The following is a 20,735-nucleotide window of genomic DNA, read 5'->3' on the forward strand; positions in this document are numbered from 1 at the left end:
TTTTTTTTGGTTGTTGTCGGTTCCTGCTCCTGCTCCTGCTCAGATCCATTATCCGAGTTTTTTAACCATCTTGTTCTTTCCATGTTTATAAACAGAGGGTAGAGATAAAAAAAAAAAAAGAAAGACAAAAAAAAATCGGAGGTGGGCAAACCAGCTTCACTGCAGACACCACATGTTCTCAGAGTTGGGATCTGGTTAATGCCACGGTTTAGCTGAAGGTTGCTGAAAATAGGTGGAATCTGTGATATTACACCAAACGGACCATTATTACCGTTATTATTTATCATTAATAACTGTTACAATATGAAATATAATCCCTATAAAAGCCGTGTTGTGTGTGTTTTCAGTAGCTGTCATTAGTTTGATTTAAGAACTTATTTGGAACAATGTTTTGGCCATGTTTGTGTAGTTTTACTCAGTGCACACAGGGGTTTGTGCTCTTCATTGACTAACTTTGTTTGAAAAAACAACAACAAAAAACTGCAATCCTAGAAAGACGTGAAAGTGAAAGACTGTAATAAATGATCAGCCCAGATTGAAAAACACCACAGGCCAGCACAAATCTCGAGATACTACTGAACTCAGCCTCCTGTTTCCTGGTGTGACGACATTAAACTGCAGCCTATCGACCGAGGCGACCAGATGTTGCGTTCAGGGAACATAACCTATAGCTGCATCCCGCTGATGGCAGGTTGGGGATTACAGAGGTAATAACTTAAAGGAAAACCCTGAATAAGATGAGTGGAGACGCACTGCATGGTACATTTAGAATAATTATGCAGTATGAAAATGCTGAGCAGGCCCTGATTCAGTATTAAAATGACAAGACTCGCTATAAACTCTTACTGTAACTTATTACTGTACTAGCCTACTACTCTTCACTGTAACTACTTTATGACTATTATAGCTACTTTGTCTGTATGATACTTTGATCATATTTCCTGTCTTCACCTATCAATGTCCCATCAGCTGATCTAGAAAATCTCAACCACAACAGAGTAACCGAGAATCAATTAATTTCCTAAAATGTGTGAATGTTGTAGCTAGTTTCAGAGTCATGCTCTGTGTGTATACGGACATATATGTGTACACCATGTGTAATTATGTTTTCTGTGTGTATGTGGATGTGTGCGTACACTATGTGTACATGTGAATGTGCAGGTGTATGTGTACCATGTGCTCGCTATGTGTGGTTTTAGATGCAGCTGTGTCAGCACTTGTGCCCAAGACAAGTTTCCTGTCAAGGACTAATAAAGTATATCTTAATCTTAATCTTAATTATTGTTGTTATTCTTATTATTTATTTTATTTTCTACAAAACGAAGGACTCCAGGGACTTCTTCCTGTGAAAAGAAGATGCAGATGTTCAAGAGAAAAAAGGGACTGAGGCACTCTGTCGTCAGGTAAAAAAATGATAATAAATTTATTGAGAGCAAAGACAAATAAAAAAAACCCTACACATATCGCCCTGGGCAGAGTGCCTCAGTCCTTTTTTTTTCTTGGACATCTGCATCCTTTTTTCACAGTAAGAAGTCCCTTGAGTCTTTGTTTTTGGAAAGATGCACCTGCCTCACTGAAGAGCACCTAAGACAGTGATCCAAGCAGCACTTCCTCCTTTCTTTCTCTTTTTGAATTATTGTTATCATTATTATTATTATTAGGGTTGTGTGTTCAGATTTCAGTTTATTGTGTGTTCAGATTTCAGTGATTGTGCTTGTGTGTTCGCATCAGCAGCAGCAGCAGCAGCACGGGGGGGCCTTGAACGCAGCATCAGTCCGGTTCCTGCGAGAACTCCGCTCCCGTTTTTTCCCACCGACCTGTGGACTCCATGTTGTTCCGAGAGCCACGGAGTGAACAAGTGCCCTGGCCGAAAACTCTCACGTTGCAACTCTGTACAGTGTGCGAGAAGTAAAGTGTGTGTGCGTGTGAGTGAGTGTGAGAGTGTTGACCCCTTTCAAAAAAAAAAAAAAAAAGAAGATGGCAGACTACCGGGACGACACCGGGGCTAGAGCCTTGCTTGCTCTGCAGTCAGCACCGTGCAGCCCCGTACGAGTCGCGGTGACCTCGCACTCCTATCACCACCAGCCCTCGCTCGCCCTCCTGGGTCCTCCGCTGATGGAAGCCGCCCGCAACAACTCCGACGGCGTCGGGCTTCTCCCGGTGCGCTTCGCCGCTCCTTCCTCGCAGGCCCTCGCCAGGCTGGAGGGCCGGGACTTTGAGTTTGTCATGCGCCAGAGGACGGTCACCATAGGCCGGAACTCGTCTCACGGCTCCGTGGACATCAACATGGGTCACTCGAGTTTTATTTCACGGCGACACCTGCAGATCACCTACGACGAGGCTAACGGCTTCACCCTCCGGTGCCTGGGCAAGAACGGCGTGTTCGTTGACGGGGTGTTCCAGCGGAGAGGCGCGCCCCCGCTGCCGCTGCCCAGAGAGTGAGTGCAGCCAGCCAGACAGTTTAGTCAGTTAGTTAGCATAGCCAGTTAGCTACCAACAGGCTAATTATGGCAACAACGGTAGTGGTAGTGTCCGCCGGCGGCCACAGGACGTTAACGTTAACTTACCGCACTGACAGCTTTGCTGCAGCACATGTTACGGTACATTTGCATCCGCTTTTAAAATCTGACCCCCTCCACCAACAAATCCCCACTCCTCCTCCTCCTCCTCTTCTGCGGAACACATAACGATTGAATCACTGAAAAAACATCCCTACGGATGTTAAAGTTTGTTAAGAGTTTTGGTAGATATGTCATTTTAAATATTTTGACCGTTTATGACGTAGACCACCCACATGAGGGAAACAGATTCCGACGGGGATACAAAGTTTCTCATGACACCCCCCAATCACATTAAAACAACGGTTTGATTTGATCCGGTGTAACTTAGATTGTGGATGAAAAATTGGTAAAAAACGGTAAAATATGGGTTTGGACCGCTAAGTTGCAACATTATAAATCATGACTTTGATTTCAATTAAACTTAAAGTTGACATTGAGTTGTCTGGAGGCCGTGTTTGAATAAATCATGCTAGTTTTAGCTCTTAGCAAAGTTAGCTCCACTTCACTTAGCCTGCATGGCAACAAGCTGGTTGGCAACTGCCTGTTTTTTTGCTTGTCATATTGTGGCTGGGCCTATATTATAGTTAAACAGTAAATTTACTTTACACACTTTTCTTTACATTGTCTTTTTGTTGCTGGTGAAAGTTGTCTCTGAACACTTTTTTTTATATAGCTGTAATAATATTAGCTAACACCTTGTGCGGCTGTTAGCCAACGTGTCGCCGTCACGTCAACAGTAATGTAAACAAACGCACCCCTGACAGTTGAGCTCACGAGTCCTATAGGGAGAGGTGTGTTTGTTTTTGATGTGTGGCTACAAATGCCCTTTCCTTTTTCTTTTCTTTTTTTAGGTAGAGTTAGGGTGATATATCTGCTTTTAAATGTGTGTTGTTGTTGTTTTTAAAGCTTTATTAATGTTGCACAATTGTCAGGTGAACTATTTTTGCCCCCTCTGGTTCGTTGGAGAGTCGTAGAAACTGAAAGCTTTGACTTTGTGTGTTAGTCAATCACAGGGTGGAGGCTGGAGGAGGGTTGTGTGGGGGTGGGGGTGGGGGGGGGTTGTGCTCGTATCCTCTCTGATAGGCTGTCCACACTGTTTGGGGGTGTGTCGGACATTGAATAGGAAGTGCTGGCTGAAATGACATCCTCGTTGCAGGCGCACATGGAGTAAACACAAGACTTACAAACCAAAGGCCGTATCCAGCAGCACAGCCATCTTTGCATGTGTCGTCTGTCTGCTGGGCCTTGGAGCCTGTCTCAGGATTACAAACTCTCGCTGAGTTAAATCTGGAACTCCTTTAATTAAATGTGGAGCAGAGGAGTAAATTAATTTAGTTATTCCGGTTTACATTTATAGTACTCATCTATTTCTGCATTTTACAGCGTTGAATTACATTGGATTCATTTGGATAACAAATGTCTACAAATAGGTTTCGGCATGTAACAGTATTTAAAATGTGTACATGCACATTTTGACTAATATGACTGCTTCGAATCTTTGCAGTTGTTGTTTTTGTTGTAGTGATTCTTCTGGAAATCTTAGCTTTCTTTTGCAAAAACTATTCAAGCTCTGTCAAGTTTCTCTCGGGCCCTGAGTCAGCAGCAATTTTCAGGTCCTGCCTCGAAGTCTGGATTGGACTGAGGCCTAGACTCTGACTTGGCTGCTCCAGCACATTAACATTGTTGTTTTAGGCTATTCTTGTGTTAGATCTGTCTTTGTGTCAGGGGTCATTGCCTTGTTGTTAACATAAATCTTTCAAGTCATAATTCTCTGGCAGGTCACACAGCAGACATTTGTCTTTTGCTGCTACTTTTGCAAACCTTAATTTGGCCTGTGTCACAGCCACCAAGTCTATTGGTAGCACCACCACCACCATGTTGATCGCTATGTGCAGAAAGAAGCTGAATCTGGTGCGATCAAACCGGCTGAACCTTCTTCCACTTTGTCTCAGCGTCTCCTACGTGTGCCCTCTAGCAAACACTAATGGAAATGCCATGTGATTTCTTTCAACAGTGGCTCTCTTCTTTGCTGCACTGTCATACAGCAGGGGGGCTGGTGAAGTTGTTGTAAGGACAGTCTCTTTCATCTCCGTCAGCCAAGGAAGGAAGCCTGTTAGCTCCCTCAGAGTTTGCCACAGGACTCTTCTTCCCCCGCAATCGCAGCGGACATTCGGTTGTCGTCGAGGATGGCCTGCTTTAGGCACGGATACAGCTCTGAGGAGTCTGCTCATGGATCCAGTGTTGGATTGGCAGCCACAGTTTTCCAGGAGACAAATTAAAGAGAGGAGATGGAACATTTCTTCCATATTTTATGTAACCATCTAGTATCTACAACTGCTTACAACACAATTTGCAGCTCTCTCTAATATATAGTATGTATATTCATATGGAGGTCTGAGCCTGAACTTCAATATAGCTCAAAACCTCTTTGAAAGGATCTGGTTTGGTCCTCAAAGACATAATAGGTGGGCAGATAAGACGGGTGCAGTCACAAAGGTTTGACTTGGCTTCACTGAGTACACTAACGGCTGGGGACAATCTGAAAACTATGTATAAATAATGGTTCTATTGTAAAAAATCTTCACCAAATCCTGCACACATATAATTATATCTAAGGGTTTTGTTTGGGTGTGAGCTGACGTGGGCCCTTGACTTATCCTCGCTTTTATTGAGGCAGTTGTCCAGACCTGCGGAACGTAGACAAGAGGAAATCCAGGCTAACGGGTTTTGTGTTAACTCTCGTTGTCGTTGTCAGTGGAAGGTGTTGACTACAGATATTGTGTGTATTATAAACAAACCCCTGTGGTTAAGGGGAAAGTATCATTGCTTTTAAAAAAGAAAAAGAAAGAAAAAAAGAGCCACTCTGGACTCAAACACAACATGTCATGCGTACTTAATAATTTTGTGTTTTCAATGTTTGTTTTCGTCCTTTGAGACAGTTGTTGACTAAATAATCTCGCCAGAAGGTCCAAGTTAGCAGCTGTTGTCTGGGTTTCACATGATCTTCCTCAGCAGATGGAGTTTGCCCAGTTGTCGCCGTTAAAACTCACATTCTGCTCAGCAGCACTTTGTAGTTTTAGATTTTTAAGACACGTCTGTTTAGAAAAATGGAAACATTTGCACCTGTGTGGTTTCGGGACAGCTCTGCGAACTCTAGGAGGATCATGTGACATGATAAGACGCTCCAGGATGTTTCTATGATATTTAAATGCTAAACTGTCAGTTAATGTATAAGTAAGGATGATGGTAATCAACCTTTGTCTTCTTCTTCTTTTTCTTTCGTCCTGCTCTCCAGGTGTGTGTTTCGTTTTCCCAGCACGGTCATCAAGATCCAGTTCATGTCACTCCTGGAGCCCGAGGGGCGCCGAGAGAAAGAGCAGACCTCTCCTCCCCCTCGCCAGCTCCTGCCCCACATTTCCCCTCTTAAAATCAGCATTCCCACAGTGCAGCAGCATGAAGAGCACATCAGGGCGTTTGGCTCTCCGCTGCCCTCGCCCACGGGCACCATCAGGTAAGGAGAGACCCCACAGACACACCAACAACTGCATGTCTACTTAATGCAATCACAGCATGCAACACACACAACTTCGAATGCAAAAGCAGACTTGGTGGCAGGAGTCTGTGTTGTATTGTTGTGGTGATTGTTGAAGTTTGGTGCTAAAAATGTAATGTATGTTTAGATTGAGATGCAGGTTGTGAGTTTAAATTAAAAAATATTAATAAATCTGACAACTTAGTTATATTTATATAATTGATTAAATTGTAATTTTGTAAGAAAAAACACTTGCTTTGATGGTATTTTTTTGTTTTAGGTGACAGAAAATTTAATATCTTAAACATTTAAACTTGAATAAAACAAACTATTTTGATGTAAAAAAAAAATGGAAAGAAAAAACATTAAAAAAACAGTTAATATACAAACATATAATTTGTTAAAAGTTTTTATATTAATTATGCAATTAATTGGCTAACACGTATGTGTCAGGAAAGGTCAAGAAATCAGAGGCTTGCACATGGTCTCCTCCTAATCAAAATAATGTAAGTAAATTACATGTAAATATACATGTAAAATCAGTATAGTATATTTCAACACTTTTATTTCAATGCTTGTTTTTCATTTTGTAATATATGAGGTTTAGGACGTGACTTGTTTGTCGGGGATTGAATTGCTTTCAAGGATCTTTTCTTATCAGACCAGTCATTTGTTTTAAGAAAATATACACATTTTACTGCCCAGACTGAACTTCGTTACGAAGCAGTACAGTAATGACGGAGTGAGTGTGTCTTATGGCCACTGTTTCAGATCTGTTCAATTATATGAATCATTTACCTCGTCTCCTTATCTTGGATCCGTGCTTGTACGCTAGTGTTTATATAGTCGTCTGTGTGGGCTGACTTGAATACGTGAGGATCGGTTTTCTTTTGGGTTTTTCAAAGAGCTGCAGCTTTTTTTTCCCCCGACCACAGGCTGCTGTCGGCTCAGTTTCACTGTCCTGGGTGAAGGTGCAGCTCCTGCGCTGTTGCTGTTGAGATGGAAATCTGCTCTATAATCAGCTGTGATGATAGCACATGTTTGAGAATCACTGCTCTATAAATGTAAGCAGCATGTGAGAGTGCAGGGTGGTGGCGGTGAGAGCTCCCTCTGCTGGTCTGGCTTCGTCTCTACATCACACATCCCCACCAATGTCGGCTTGTGTGTGCACGCCTTATATGGAGTGGCTGCAGCTTTGAGGCGTGCGATTGGCTATCGGGCAGATTGTTTTGCCTGCAGGCCGTTTTTCCGTCCATTCGTGGTTTCCTTTTCAGAGCCCCCCCCACCCCTCCCACTCAGCCCTCAGCTCCTGTTCTCTCACACGTGGACACACACACACACACACACACAACACACAGAGTAAAGACGTTTGCTCGTACATCTCACAACCACTTTCAGTGTGGCCTTTTTCGGGCAGATTGTTGTGTCACCACCTTGTGTCCACACATACAACACACACAACGGAAAAGCATTGTGCACAAGCACATGCTCCCACTTTTGAAACACCAACAGTGTCTTTTCACGGGATTGGTAACTGTCACCTTTCCAGTTTGACAACTGAAAAGTACTATATATAATAACATCACCACCGCCCTCTGGCTCCTATAGACAAGCACAGGAGTGAAACGGTTGTTGTCGGTTGCAGACGAGATGAGCTCTGCTCCGTAACTTTTAATGATGCATGAGTGTAGCTTTACAGATACAAGTGTGTGTTTTAAATATAAGACGTCCCTAAGCACGGTTAGACATTTCTGTTGGTCTTCATTCATTTTTCAGGACGGAGCATGCTGAGCCGTTCTCTAAACAGAGCCTGTAGCCCAGTTTCCCCCGGCCAAGAAACACAAACATATTCTCCGTCTCCCTCTGTGCGTTACTCTATCTCTATCTGTGGCTCTCTGTTGCCAAAGGCAAATCAAAGCACACTGACTCTCCCAGAAACCAGTGTTTACTTTACTAACAGAAGCAGGTGTATGTTGTATAATAAGTTACCGGGTTTCCCCTCTGTCCTGTCTCTCAACAGCAACAGATAAAACCGGGTTGATAATTAACGTACTATTTCTGCACATTGTTGTGAACGCTATGTATGTTTAAAACGCAGTGCAGCTGAGCTGTAATCAGTTTCCAAACATAGACCATGTGTGTGTCTGTGTGTGTGGAAGATCAGATGTGAGTGAGAAGAGATTACATTTAAACATATATTTTGTTTATGTATAATTAGAAATAAAATGATCAGTATTTCAAATTTCATACTTTATTTAATAAATGTGGAAACTTAACTGTGGACTTAAATAGCAAAGCTTTACTTGCTCCTTGTGCTGTTTATTTTCAGGTCTTGTTTCATGTCATTTGTTTGTCACTTAAAGGACAATTCCAGGCAAATTCAACCTGGGGCTATAGTTTTCTAATATTTTAGGTCTAAAAGAATGAACCTGAAGATTTTCTTTTTAAATGCAACACAACACACGGCAGCGATAAATGGGGGCGGACGGATCTTATGCTGTTTAGGCTGTTTACATCCCACAAAACCACAATGTTTGGCTGTCAGATGGCTGTTCAAACATACACCGAGTGGTTTGTTTACTTCAAGAAAGCCGACATGTTTGTAAACGGAGCTGTAATACAAAGTCTCACGTGAGAGTTGAGTTGACGCGCTCAGTTTGTTTACAGGTAAAATAAACAACAGTCAGACCTACTCTTAGTGCTACAAAACTGATAAACTGCTGATAAAACAAATGGGATCCTCAGATGACCTGTGAACATACTGTAGTGAGCCGTCAACGAGGACTCTCGCGCAAGACTTTTTATTACAGCTCGGTTCACAAACATGTCGGCTTTCTTGAAGTAAACAAACCCTTCGGTGTATGTTTGAACAGCCATCTCATGTTGTCTGTGAAAAGAAATTGCGGTTTTGTGGGATGTAAACAGCATAAGATCAGTCCGCTCCCATTACACGCTGCTGTGGCGATGCGGGGACAGACAGAACTACTGCATAACAGGAGACATTAAAAAGAAAATCTTCAGATTCCTTCTTTTAGATCTAAAATATTAGGAATTGTCCTTTAACACAACCAATCAACAATAAAATAAAATCATAGTTTTACTTCATTTGTCCAGATTGAGAAGACAAAAAACTGCCACAGTCTTGATTTTGAAGTTTAGATTTAAAAACTGAGCTGCTAAATGATTTAACGAAGCGGTGAAGTGACTGGTGTCGTTATTAGTAAATAATCTACATAATCAATAATGTTGTTTTTACAGAAATGGCCCCCATCATCACCTATTATGACATTAACACAAACTCCGTTCCTCTCTTCTCCAGTGTTCCTAACTCCTGTCCGGCCAGTCCACGTGGGGCCGGGTCGTCGGGGTATCGCTATGGACGCAACGTGACCTCTGACCTCCAGTTAGCAGCTGAATACGCCGCCAAGGCCGTTTCCGAGCAGAGACGAAGCATTGTTGAGCACAGAGGAGGGGGATGTGAGCAGCGGGGGGAGTCAGCTGGTGGAGACAGCCCCAAGGTGAGCCCAGTCTAAAAGATGCTGCAGAGTTAATTGTACAATAAGTGCATCATCATCATCATCATTATGGGATGTTGTCATTAATACCTTGACGTCTGTGTTTGTGCAGGACGAGTCCAAGCCGCCGTATTCCTATGCACAGCTGATCGTCCAGGCCATCTCCTCAGCCCCGGACAAACAGCTGACTCTCAGTGGCATTTACGCCCACATCACCAAACACTACCCCTACTACCGCACTGCAGACAAGGGCTGGCAGGTGGGTGCTTCCTTCTTCATCTGGACATTAAAGGGATAGTTCAACATTTTGGCAAATTCGCTTATTGCCATAATCCCTATAGTCATAGGAGTAGGTTTGTTACCTTGTATTATCGGTGCATGTTGTTTTGAGATCAGCGGGGCAGAGACGTGAGCTGCTCAGTGAACACAATGGAGGTGAACGGTACAGGTCCCCTGTCCCTCATCAAACTCATCAAATACACAATCCAACAACTCCAAAACGCTCTGGTGGAGAAGTTGTGACCTGCACATTCACCACGCTATGAAATAATCATGTACAATTATGTAACATTACGACACACGAAACAAATACTCAGAACTACTTGTGCTTTTGAAATCACTCCGCCCAGCAGCCGTGTCAGGAAAGTAGTTCCAGCTGCATCTGCCTCGAAAACAACTCCGTCTCGTAATGTTACATGACTATTTCATAGTGTGGTGAATGTGCAGGTCACAACTTGTCCACCAGAGCGTTTTGGAGTCGTTGGATTGTGTATTTGATGAGTTTGATGAGGGACAGGGGACCTGTACCTTTCACCTCCATTGTGTTCACTGAGCAGCTCACGTCTCTGGCCCGCAGATCTCAAAACACCATGCACCGATAATTAAAAGTAATGAACCTACTGCTATGACTATAGGGATTATGGAATTTCCCAGAATGTTGAATTATCTCTTTAAAGGTTTTCTGTATGTTTGCTAGAGACTTGATAACAACAGAGCATGTAACAGGTTATTTAAAATGTTGTACTTTTTGTTTATTATATTTACAAACATATGTAAATGGACACACACACATAAATATGTGGTTGTAAAGGCACATGTGTGTGCAGTGGCCTCAGACTTTTAGACCCTGCCATTTGTATAAATGAGAATCAGAATGACTTTATTGATCACCGGAGGGAAGCTTTTTTTGTTACAACTCCTGAGTAGTAAAGAAAAAGCAACGGAAATGCAATATAAATAAGAGTTGGAAAGGATCAAAGATTAATCAAAATATTAAAAGCAGAATAAGAACAGAATAAAAAAAGATTAAATAGAATAAATAAAATATACTATTAACAATAATGTACTTAACATTTTGTATATTTAGTATAGTATAAATGTAGATAACGTATGCTGTATATGACTATGTGTTCAGTAAATGTGTTCATTTCTTTTGGCTATTCATAACTCTGTGTGTCCACAAACTAAATACTTGTGTTTTGCCTCCAGAATTCAATCAGACACAACCTGTCTCTCAACCGCTACTTCCTGAAAGTGGCGCGCTCTCAGGACGAGCCCGGGAAAGGAAGTTTCTGGCGCGTGGATTCTGCCTCTGAGAGCAAACTGGTGGAGCAGGCCTTCAGGAAAAGACGGCAAAGAGGGGTGGCTTGCTTTAGGACGCCATTCGGACCTCTCTCCTCTAGGTAAGCAGGACGCTGCGTGTGTGCGTGTGCTCCGTTTTCTTTTTGACTCGGTTAACTCTCACCCTCCCTCTCTCTTCTTCTGCTCCTTGCTATCATTTGATTGGATAGAACAAAGTAAGTCTAATTTCTAGCAGAAGGCACTGACAGGTGAAGGAGCTCAGTGTTCCTGTTAGTTTTAAGTGTCTTTGTTGTTTCTTATCCTCTTCTCTTTCCTTTCCTTTTGTTTTTCAGAAGCGCCCCTGCGTCCCCGACCCACCAGGGCCTCCTCTCTCCTCCCTCCAGCGGGCTCCAGACTCCCGAGTGTCTGAGCAGGGAGGGCTCTCCTATCCCCCACGACCACCATGAACAGCTGGCTAACAAGCTGGCGTCTGTACCTGAGTATCGGTACTCTCAGAGCGCCCCAGGTGAGCAATGCACACACAGATGTACTTACAGCTCTTCTCCACTACACAGTTAGTTACAGCTCTACTTTTCGGTTTAGGTGCTTTTCCATTACAGCTGAGTATTTCATAGTGCCTCCTCAACGTGGTCGTCATAGCACGGCGGCTCACTCTCTTTTTTCGATCCTCTCGTCAGCTCCAAACTCACTCGTCTGCACCTCGATTACAGACCACAGCATTTATTTATTTTATTTATTTAGATCTCCATTAGCTTTGGCTAAGGCCATCGCTATTCTTCCTGGAGTCTACCTTCACAGATTAACTATCCATTGCAGTAGATAATTACAGAAACACGTCATCACACCATACAAACACAATAACAACATCCATAACCACAACAACTCACAACGATCTACAAGACAAAACAACAAAACAAAAACAATACAAACAACATATACATATTACTGGACCTTATTCATTTCCACAGTGTAGCTATTACCATAGTTGTGAAATAATCAGATGTTCAAAAACATACGTTCCTCATAATTACATTAACTTACAGTAACAGTACCCAATACACAGGCAGACTTAAGATATTTCAAATAAATCAGACAAACACTAATTGATTTTACCAAAAAGCTTCAGCTAGATAGAGAGCTGTTTGACTAATAAATGTTCTTTCAATAGATCTTTAAATCTGTATTTGTTATGTTCTTGGATAATATGTCCTGGCAGAGCATTATATCACCATGGCCCTATACATTACCGTACTTTTCATCTTGTTTGTTTTCACTTTGGATAAGGTGAATTTACCCTCCGTAGCATGTCTTGTTTTTTAACAGTGTTCATCCGAACTGAAAGACAAACGTTTGCAAACATTTGCATGGTTTTCCTCACAGCAGTCATTTAACTAACATGAAAGAGTAACAACAGCCTCAGTACAGATCAGTGGGTGCTGCTGCCGGTGTGTGTCCGGTTGCTTTTCCGTTGTTTTGCTAACCCTCCTCCTGGCCATGTGCATTTGTTTTCAACGACGCCAGCGAGAAATCAATCAATAGAGTGATAGATAATGTTATATATCATATACGATGATACGACATGTATATTTGTGTAGTTTAATAATCTGTCATAAACAAGAAACGGAGCGCATTTGTGTCGCGGTGCGCAGAGACGAGTGCACCGGGGCAGCGGCTCTGATCTTGCAAAGTTGTTTTTCAGTCAAGAGACGCAATGTGGAAGTTAAGCCATTTATTAAACCATCACAATTACTCCAAAGCTGTTTAATTAAGGTAAAAATGTAGCATAGTTCCTCTTTAAAATTAACGGGTTTGATGCTACTCTTCCAGTAACAACGCTCTGGCTAATCAATGGAAAGCAGTCGGTTGATGTCATGTTTTAGTATCTATCTCCTTGGCTCGCTTGCAACCCGGGCTGAGGCGTTACCAAAAAAGTTCCAGGTACCAGGTGCTGGTGGAAAAGCAAAAAAACCGAGCTGAGTCGCGCTAGTGAACAGATGCAAACTAAATGCATTCAAACACACACAAATGGAGGCTCTCTCACACACACACGTATAAATGCTATAACGGAGGTGAAATTGTTGTTTGTCCGTCTCTGTGCAGGATCTCCAGTCAGTGCTCAGCATGTCATCATGGCTGCACCCTCCCACCCGACAATCCTGTCCACAGGGAAAGGCCTCGCCTTGGTTCCAGGTGGTGGAGGCCAAATCCAGCCCATCCACTTGCTCCAGAGCTCCCCTCAGTCCGCTCTGACCATGATGCGGGTGGTCACCAGCGCCACTGCACTTTCCAACCCCCCGAATGGTTACAGCGCCCCCTCCATCGGAGGAATGGACGGCAACAATGAGCTCAGAGGTGTGTGAATCTCTTTAGGACTTCATTTCATTTCATTTTGATTTATTTCATTCATGGTTCTCACATAGTTGCACATATACATTGTGTACACATTTTCATCATGAATGAAAAGGAGCAGGATGAAGAAAAAACTTATAATTCCTGCCCCTCTCTGTTGTTACAAATTTCATTGGCTTACTTCAACACCAATATTATTCTCTGTTTCAAAAATATTAAAGATAATGAAACATAGTAATGACAAAAAAACAAATAAACAAAATAACGGTAAACACCACTCATCTATCTATCTTTTTCTTTTTTCCCCTTCTTTTTCTCGTTCTCCTTCTTCTTTTTTGTAAATACTTATCTTTTCTTTTTTAAACATTTTCTTAAACTGAGACATACTTGTACAACTTTTCAATTCCTTGCTGTGTGAATGCCATAGTTTTACACCTGCAACAGAACTTATTATTTATTGAACCCTCAGATCCTGTTAAAAATGACTATTTTTTGTACCCTGTTTTCAAACACACACCATGATAAAGTAAAAATAGGTATTACAATATATTTTTTGTTGCTTAGGGTTAGGTGTCTTCTAATGAATGATGTGTAATTTCATCAATATTTTTTATAATTTAACCCTTTCATGGCCTGTTTTAGTGAGGGACCGCTAATGTCTGTCATAAAAAATGTTGAAAAACTGCAATAAAATAAATAGGGCTGACCCGATTATCATATTTTGGTAATCGAAGCTTCGCAGGCTTAAAATTGATTTTAATCGAAACTTCGACGGCTGGGGGGGGTGCGGCGGCCATAACGTCTGACGGGGTGGGGGGCGAGGCGATCGTAGCGGCAACGAATGAAGCTTCGAAGCTTCGATTTTTTTGGGTCAGCCCTAAAAATAAACATTTTTTTCTCCAACTATTATGAGAACAGTCATATGTCTGCCTTTGAACAGGGCCAACATTGATTTGTTTGCTTAAAGTTTGCTGGAGTATTTTTTTCATTTTATATGGCCAAGTACCTACAGTTTTTTGTGACATGTCGGCTAAAAGGCATGATCACGTGACTTTCTGTGTAAAAACATGACATCATAATACACATATGGCTAGAGAAGAGTTAAAATACCGTCATACTTTTTACTGGACCTCAATCCACCAAGGAAAGGTCAAGCAAAGTCAATGATAACCCCTTCAGAGATGGAGCTGATCACCATGTTGTTTTACAGTCGAATCTCCTCTAAATTTGACACAAATTTCACCTGATCCGACAGAAAATTTAGAGAATAATCAAAGAAAAATCCTCTCTCATAATTCTGCAGGAAATGTGTCTCTGTCTGCGTCTGTGTGCAGGTTTATGGCACAAGTGTCACCATGTGTCTTCATAATCAGTGCAGGTTTTATGCAGTGGGCTGTGTGTCCCCCCCTGATTACACCAGTTATAACCAGTTAAATGGCGACTCACAACCAGAATTATAAAATGTTTTCCACACATACTAAAAAAAAGCAGAGCATCAGGTCTGATCCGATCTGAAGCTGAATTTAACACCAGTGCTTCAGTGGGTGATTTTATTTGTTGAGCTGAGGACAAAGTTCACATCTGATAAATGTTTCACCACTGCAGCAGTATTTTGTGTCTGTGTTTCTTTAAGTATGCACAGGCTGGGACTTTGGATGTGCATAACAATAAATAACCAACTAATACAACTCAGTTTTTGATCCATATTTCTTTGACCGTGTTAGTAAATGTGTGTTTTTTTGTTTTTTTGTGTTTACAACAGAAGCGCAGCTGAACAGAGAGCGAGTGATCCAGACTGTGGACAGTGCGGTGCAGGGCGGGGATGGACGGAGCCTGGCTCCAGGTTTACATCAACTTCCTGTTCGTGCTGTTACCCAGAATGGCAAACACACCACTGCGGCTGTTGCCACGGCAACCAGCCTTGCTAATGCATCAGGTGAGGTTTTTTTTTTTGCACCCGTCACTGTCAAAACACAGACTGCTGATGTCTGAACAGACGAGGATAAAAATATACCACAGTGGCATGCGCTGTGTGCTTACAAGTCATTGTTTACATACAGTAGATTAAATATATGGTTCATTGTTGCTGTTTGAAAAGTTAAAGGGGACCTGTTATGCTTTTCCAGCTTTTCAGACTTATAAATATGTTTAAATTGTGCAAAAGTGGCCAAAGTCACAGTTTTAAGAATGGAAAAACAATTGTAAACCTGAAATAACCCCGACTGGCTACTGGGATGTTGTTCCTGTTCTGTCCCTTTGTATCAGCGGTTTATACTTCTGCTCTCACAGAAACTCTCCTTTAAAACTGGTGGACTTATCCATCAAACTCAAATCTGACACCCTGCTGCTCTTCTATGTTAACTGGATCATGGTTCACTAAATGGTGATTGTTGTACTGTGTAGGCAATTTTTATCAGGAAAAAAAAACAGAACTGTGATTTGTACAACACTGATAACATTCAACTGTATCACACAAGAACATTTAAGAAATAAACACACCCAAAGGTTAAAAAATAAATAAATTAAAATGTTGGATACTTGCTTTAGAGGACATGGAAGTGCCATATCATGAGGGAGGCGTGTGTTGCAGTGATCCCCCGGGGCAGTTTCAAGCGCTCGAGTTTGGAGAGTTTTTTTTTTAAAGTCTCTTTTTGTAACGTCACAACCTCGGTGGAAGTCGCTGTATGGCAACTCGCCTGGCTCTGGCTCAGCCCCTCGATACGTTGACCAATCACAGCAGAATCGGCGCGGTAGGGGAGGGAGGGGGAGAGAGAGCGCTCAATCCGAGTGTCTCAGAGCGAAGCCGGAAATAGCCAAAATGTAGGAGCACACAGACAGTTTGTATGCGATAAGTATTGAGTTTTTTATCGATCAAAACTTTCAATAGTGCCCGACTGAGGTCAGATATCACATTAGAAGCCCCTGAAATCAGCATAACAGGTTCCTCGGCACTCGAGCCCCTGAACCAGCTGTAGGCTACAAGCACTGACGCATACTGTATATCATGCCCACACAAAGATGGGACTTCAATAACACAAAGTTCAAAGTCATTTATTGTCATTCCACTTCATGTTAGACATGACAGAATGAAATTTGTACTCAGGTCCCAGATAAAAGTAAACAAATATAAAAGCTAAGAACAGGCACAGGCACAATCTAAAAACAGACATTTCTATGGACAGACACTTAAAAATAATACATTCACAAAAATGGCAAAAGGTCAGTGCAAGAGAGGCAGCACATAGCAGCAGGGCAATAAAGTGCGTGCAGGTATTTGTTGAAAACCCCCCAACAAACTCTCCATAGAGACTTATTCCTATATTCTTACTTAACTATTATGGCTAAGAGCGTTTCTGTGTCCTGTTGGTTTTTCCTTTTTTCCTGCTTTCCTCTTTATTGCTGGCAAAAATTCACTGGTTGCGTCATTCCGTAACCTGATGATTGACATCTGTCAATCAGTTTTTGGCACTGAACCAGCTATAGCCACACAACGATGGGACTTAGAAGTTTTCATTCTCCATATACACTCATTGATTCTCAACACAAAGTCACACAGGCATCCCTCCTAATCAGTAACACACGACGCGAGACTAGCAATAAAAAAAAATGTGTGCTTACCTTTCAGTTTATTTGTTGAAAACCCCCTCACAAACCCTCCATAGAGACTTATTCGTATATTATTACTTAAAGGGACAATGAGGAGTTTTGGAAAAGCAAAGCGTTTTCACACTACATTTATGAGCCTCCGCGCGCCGTGAAATTCTTTGACCGGCGCAAGACAGACTCATTTTTTCATTCATCAAGAATTAAAGTCAGAGGTTCGAAGACGATCACATACCGTCGTAGTTCCGACCATAAACGGCGTTTCGGCGGCGTTATTCTCATGACTCGCCGCAAAACTGAAAGTAAGGAAACGCTGGTCGGCTCGCCCAGCATTTCCGCCACCACTAATAATAACAAAATAACGATAGAGACAAAACGATATATTTATAGAAAATGGGCCCATTAACAAGTGTGGGTAACGTAGATTCATCCACGTTAATATGAGACTTTTTTATTGTCGCGGAATTTTTCGTTCTGCCGATGGAGAAACTCCTCGTTGTCCCTTTAACTTTATGGCGTAGAGCGTTTGTGGGGGAGCATACATCAGTCCGACTGCCCAAAAGTCTGACGGCTCATTTCTCCGACTACCCATTCTACAGTGTTAAGGTTAGGTTTAGGGTAAGGTTAAGGGTTAGGGCTACTTAAGTCAGAGAAATGGGAGGTCGGACTAATGGACGCAAAAATAAAGAAATGTATGGTCGGAGAAATGGGTAGTCGGACAGACATCATGCGCCCGCGTTTGTGTCCTTTTGGTTTTTCCTTTTTTCCTGCTTTCCTCTTTATTCTCAGCAAAAATTCTGTCAATCAATTATTTCCCTTTTCCTTTTCTCAGATTAAAATGCATCCATAGTAGGCAAACAGGCGATCTGAGTGACTTAATAGAGAAATAAAACACAGACAGAGTTCAGATACAATGAGATAGACCCAATACACACAGTTTATTTACAGATGATCGAGGTCTAGGATCTAATCAAATAGGCACCGGTCCTGGTCATGGCATCGACAGTTGACCTCCCTTTCTCCTCCTCCTCCCAGGCCTGAGTAGTCCTCTCCAGATCCTGGCGGCCCAGGCCTCCAGCTCCCCTCCGGTGCTCGTGAGCCGACAGCCCAGCGCAGAGACCTTAGCCGAGCAGCCGGGCGCGCCGCAGGCCAAGCGGCCGAAGATGGAGGACGAGGCCGGGACCGAATCTGCTCCGCATCAAGTCACACCGGCCCAGCAGCCCGTCATCGTTGCCATGACGTCACAAACCCACGACCCGAGGAAGTAACAGCCAGGCCTTGTTACCAGGTACCCAGTGGACAGCCCCCCCTCCCTCTCCCTCCCTCACTGCTTCACCTTTTATACTCATTTGATATGACTGCAGCCGACATGGCCAAAAAATGTACAGGCAGCCTCTCTCGACAGAAGGGAAATAAATTGCAAGGAAAATATATTTTGGTGAAAAATAGACGAGAACTTTCAAATACACTCGAATTTAAAAGCAAGTAAATCTTTCAGGACTTTTTCAGCTCGAAAGCCTTTTTTTTTTTTTTAAGAAAAAAATGTAATCCACTGTTCACTGACAACACAAGGAAGTAAGATCATTAAGCTGACGAGAGCATTATGCATATTGAAAATCGTCTCCGCACTACTTTTTACTTACGTGAATGTTAGAGAATATCTCAGATGCATCGGTTATTATCACTCTCAGGCCAAAGAACTCACCTCTCCTGCACTTGTGATTAGGATCACTGCCTCTGCCTGGTTGTTTTTAAAACCGGGGAATGTGTGTTCAGAGATTTCAATGGCCTGTATTTACAGAAAGAAAAAGAATCAGACCAGAGTTGGTGTTGTGTAGTTCACAACATGAAAGCTAGAGAGGACTTACCTGTATACCGGGTTGTTTTGCGGACTTGGGAGCGTGTTATGAATATGATTGTAACGTAAGGCAATCCTTAGAGAATAACGTTGAGACGGAAACGTGTTCATATTTGAGGCCGAGACCAGAACGTGAGGCAGGCGTCTCTTCTTCTTCTCGTCTTCTCTGTAAAGACGTAATGATGTTTTTGAAGAAGAGATGGGAGGAAATCCCAGACCACCACCTACCACCACCACCAACACCACCACCAGGACGTTTGTGGTTCTCACTTCACTTCAGCTGAGTTTGGGTTTATCAGAGTGGAGCCTCTCAGATTCAAGGTGATCTGGGTGAAGTCGGAGCAGGGGAAGGGCTAAAACAAAACAAACAAAACAACAAAAAAAAGAGGCAACTATTTGGAGTTGATTGAAGTGGAGCTAACCTAATGTAGACAAACTGATTGTTGTTTTAATTTCTTTTTTTTTTTTCTTGTTTCAGTAGTGGTTAAAAGGAGAAATGGATCAGCCTGTGCGTACAGTTTTGTTTTAGCACAGCAAAGCATTATTGTAATAATAATAATCCTTAAAGCCTTAAATATTTCTACTTTTTTTTTTTTTTTGTCATTTAATTTTAACCTTTAGACAGCTTTACCTTTTTAGATTGTTAACACAGCGCTTCTTTCACAGTACATGATCAGCAACACTACAGTGGTGACAATTATGTTGCATTAGTAGACTTGTATCAGTTTTTATCAGAGGAAGGGCGGGACCAACACTTGACCACAGTTTCATTTCACCTGCTCTCTTGTCTGTTTTTTTTTTTTTCTTCTTTCTCTCTGTTTGGTACATTTGACAACATCTTTTCTACTCTTTGGCTCTTTAGCTTTCATTTCTGCTCTGTTAAAAAAATATATTTCTTTCTTTCTTTCTCCCCCCAGTCTACCTCTCTCCCCCTCTCCTCAGCAAGCAGTCTCTATCTGCGCAGGCATCGAGCTGTTGGCAATTCCTGTCACAGACACTGCCTTAATTAGATATTCTCCAGCACTTTCTCCCCCCCACCTCCTCTCGACTCTCTCATTCTCACTCTGCCTTTAGCTTTTTTTCCGAATGTCCTCACACAGGCCTCACTTTTAAATGGCAATCAGGCACAATTTGCGCAAAGGTTTCAGTGATTGTTGTTGCACATTATGAAAAAGAAAAAGCAAAAAAAAAAAAGATGCGTAATGATTGTATGCTGCTCTTTCTGCTAATGATAAAAAAAAGCTATTTAGAAGGTATTTTTTCTCATTTTGGAAAAACAGAAAAAATATTTTGCTATGTGTAAAAACGGCTGTCATCAATACGTAAACATTCTGGAAATAGAGAAGTATATGTATTTTTAAATGTTCCTGTTTTTGTGATTTGTTAATGTGTAGCACAAATTAAAATTCCTCATTGATGTAAATTTTCTATTGTCTTCTCTCGTCAACAGTCTTTTATTCTTAGGTACCATTTTTCTTTTTTTTTTAACAGTATAAATAATGAGCAGAGAAGAATAGACATGCATGAGGTCAATGTCATACAAACCTTGAAACACAAAAACAAAAAAATTCAACTGCAAAGAAATGAACAGAATCAGATCCAGAGTAAAACAAACCTGATGGGAAAAAAAGAAACAACACTGATAGAATCTATTACCTGTGTGTGTGGGGGGAGTAATTCAGCATTATGGCTGAAAATAATCAGTCAATTGACCAAGTAAAAATGTCAAATTCTCG

At 41.9% G+C, this 20,735-nt stretch overlaps 1 protein-coding gene across 1 annotated transcript; it reads left to right on the top strand.

Moving 5' to 3' along the window:
* The first annotated feature begins 1,817 nt into the window (after positions 1–1,817).
* Positions 1,818–20,318, top strand: foxk1 (forkhead box K1). Its single transcript, XM_083978940.1, has 9 exons — positions 1,818–2,438; positions 5,857–6,072; positions 9,413–9,611; positions 9,721–9,867; positions 11,097–11,290; positions 11,522–11,694; positions 13,290–13,541; positions 15,301–15,474; positions 18,177–20,318. The coding sequence occupies exons 1-9, from the start codon at positions 1,978–1,980 to the stop codon at positions 18,407–18,409; spliced, it is 2,049 nt and encodes a 682-aa protein (XP_083835066.1). The 5' UTR covers positions 1,818–1,977; the 3' UTR covers positions 18,410–20,318.
* The last annotated feature ends 417 nt before the right edge of the window (positions 20,319–20,735 follow it).

Source organism: Trachurus trachurus, assembly GCF_905171665.1.
Source record: "Trachurus trachurus genome assembly, chromosome: 1".
Lineage (NCBI taxonomy): Eukaryota > Metazoa > Chordata > Actinopteri > Carangiformes > Carangidae > Trachurus > Trachurus trachurus.

Coding starts and splice junctions, on each gene's coding strand:
- foxk1 (XM_083978940.1), top strand. CDS start 1,978: ATGGCAGACTACCGGGACGACACCGGGGCTAGAGCCTTGCTTGCTCTG. Junction 9,868..11,096: donor CTGCAGACAAGGGCTGGCAG/GTGGGTGCTTCC, acceptor TTTTGCCTCCAG/AATTCAATCAGACACAACCT. Junction 11,695..13,289: donor GTACTCTCAGAGCGCCCCAG/GTGAGCAATGCA, acceptor GTCTCTGTGCAG/GATCTCCAGTCAGTGCTCAG.